The sequence below is a fragment of the Frankliniella occidentalis genome, unplaced genomic scaffold (genome assembly GCF_000697945.3).
Source record: "Frankliniella occidentalis isolate FOCC.00 unplaced genomic scaffold, Focc_3.1 Scaffold4886, whole genome shotgun sequence".
NCBI lineage: Eukaryota > Metazoa > Arthropoda > Insecta > Thysanoptera > Thripidae > Frankliniella > Frankliniella occidentalis.
The window spans coordinates 1-1,097 of record NW_026271929.1 but is presented as its reverse complement, the minus strand read 5'-3'; the positions used below and the strand labels follow the sequence as shown (position 1 = coordinate 1,097).

General features: G+C 36.6%; 1 protein-coding gene across 1 annotated transcript; it reads right to left on the bottom strand.

The window, feature by feature from the left end:
• Positions 1-174: 174 nt before the first annotated feature.
• LOC127752184 (uncharacterized) lies at positions 175-1,079 on the bottom strand (the record flags this gene model as incomplete). The annotated part of the gene is made up of 4 exons (XM_052276894.1): positions 1,004-1,079; positions 718-897; positions 419-645; positions 175-343 (listed from the first exon to the last, which is right to left on the bottom strand). Coding segments are annotated over exons 1-4 (652 nt in total), but the record flags the coding sequence as incomplete, so codon positions are not given.
• Positions 1,080-1,097: the final 18 nt, after the last annotated feature.

The following is a 1,097-nucleotide window of genomic DNA, read 5'->3' as shown; positions in this document are numbered from 1 at the left end:
AGACTGTTATAAGGCATCCAACATATAATAATCTGGCTCATATAAAATTAGGTTTGGCAACTAAAGAGGCCAAATTTTTGCGTTCCAAAAGTACCACAGAAACTTTGCCATGGAATAAAGTGGATTAAGGGAAGTAAACTTTAAAAAGCAGTTGGAATCAGGAAAATTACTTACATTGAAGGAGCTCGAGACATTTAGTGTTGAAGAATGGATATTTCTCTCCCTTGGTCCCTTTCCAGCTAATTGTGGCACATAATTCTGGGGTGAAGAGTTTATCCAAGGAAATGTAAACACAGTTACGTTCATTGTCTGCATACTTCACATTTCCAAATAGATGGTTTACCTTTAAAACAAACATCATATTTAGATTAAATTCAAGTAAAATATCATTCAACAGAAGGTAAAATGACCTACAAACCAGAGCATCAAAATTCTCATCATCCCTCAAATATTCTTCCATCTGCTGGAATTCATCATGATCTTTCAAAGGAATATTTGGCATGCCAGCTGGTTTCCGAACAACCTCCTCAGGAAACATCTTGCCTAGAATTCTGCGGAGCATTCCTTGCACTTGGTCCAACTTAAAGGAATGCTCTTGCATTACATTTAAAGCTGTAGTGAACTTTCTCTTCTTGATTCTCATAGCTGCAATGAAAAGAAGTAGTTTGAATACTTGAATTCCAAGGACAGATCTGCCCATTTATAATGTTGCCTTACATTTCTTTTTTTTGGATTTAAGCACTTTGTGATTTTCAGCAGAACCGCTTTCCTTCAATGTTTTTTTCTCTATGCTTCCAAAACTGTTTGAAGAGCCACTTTGATTTGGAGTTGGAGAGGCAAGAACAAGTTGACACATTGGGGTGGTGTCCACGTTCACTGACGGAATACTGCCACCACCTTTAAAATACATACACACAATATAAAACACATTTAATACTCAACAACAAACTTTCAAAACCACAAAAGCAATGTAGCCAGAAAAAAACTGGTAGAATTTACTCACTTATTACGGCAACAATTTCTGACTGTCCTGCTGAACTTGGATCAGGAGTAGCACTTCCAACTGAAATAACAAACATATTCAAAAAACAGGATGG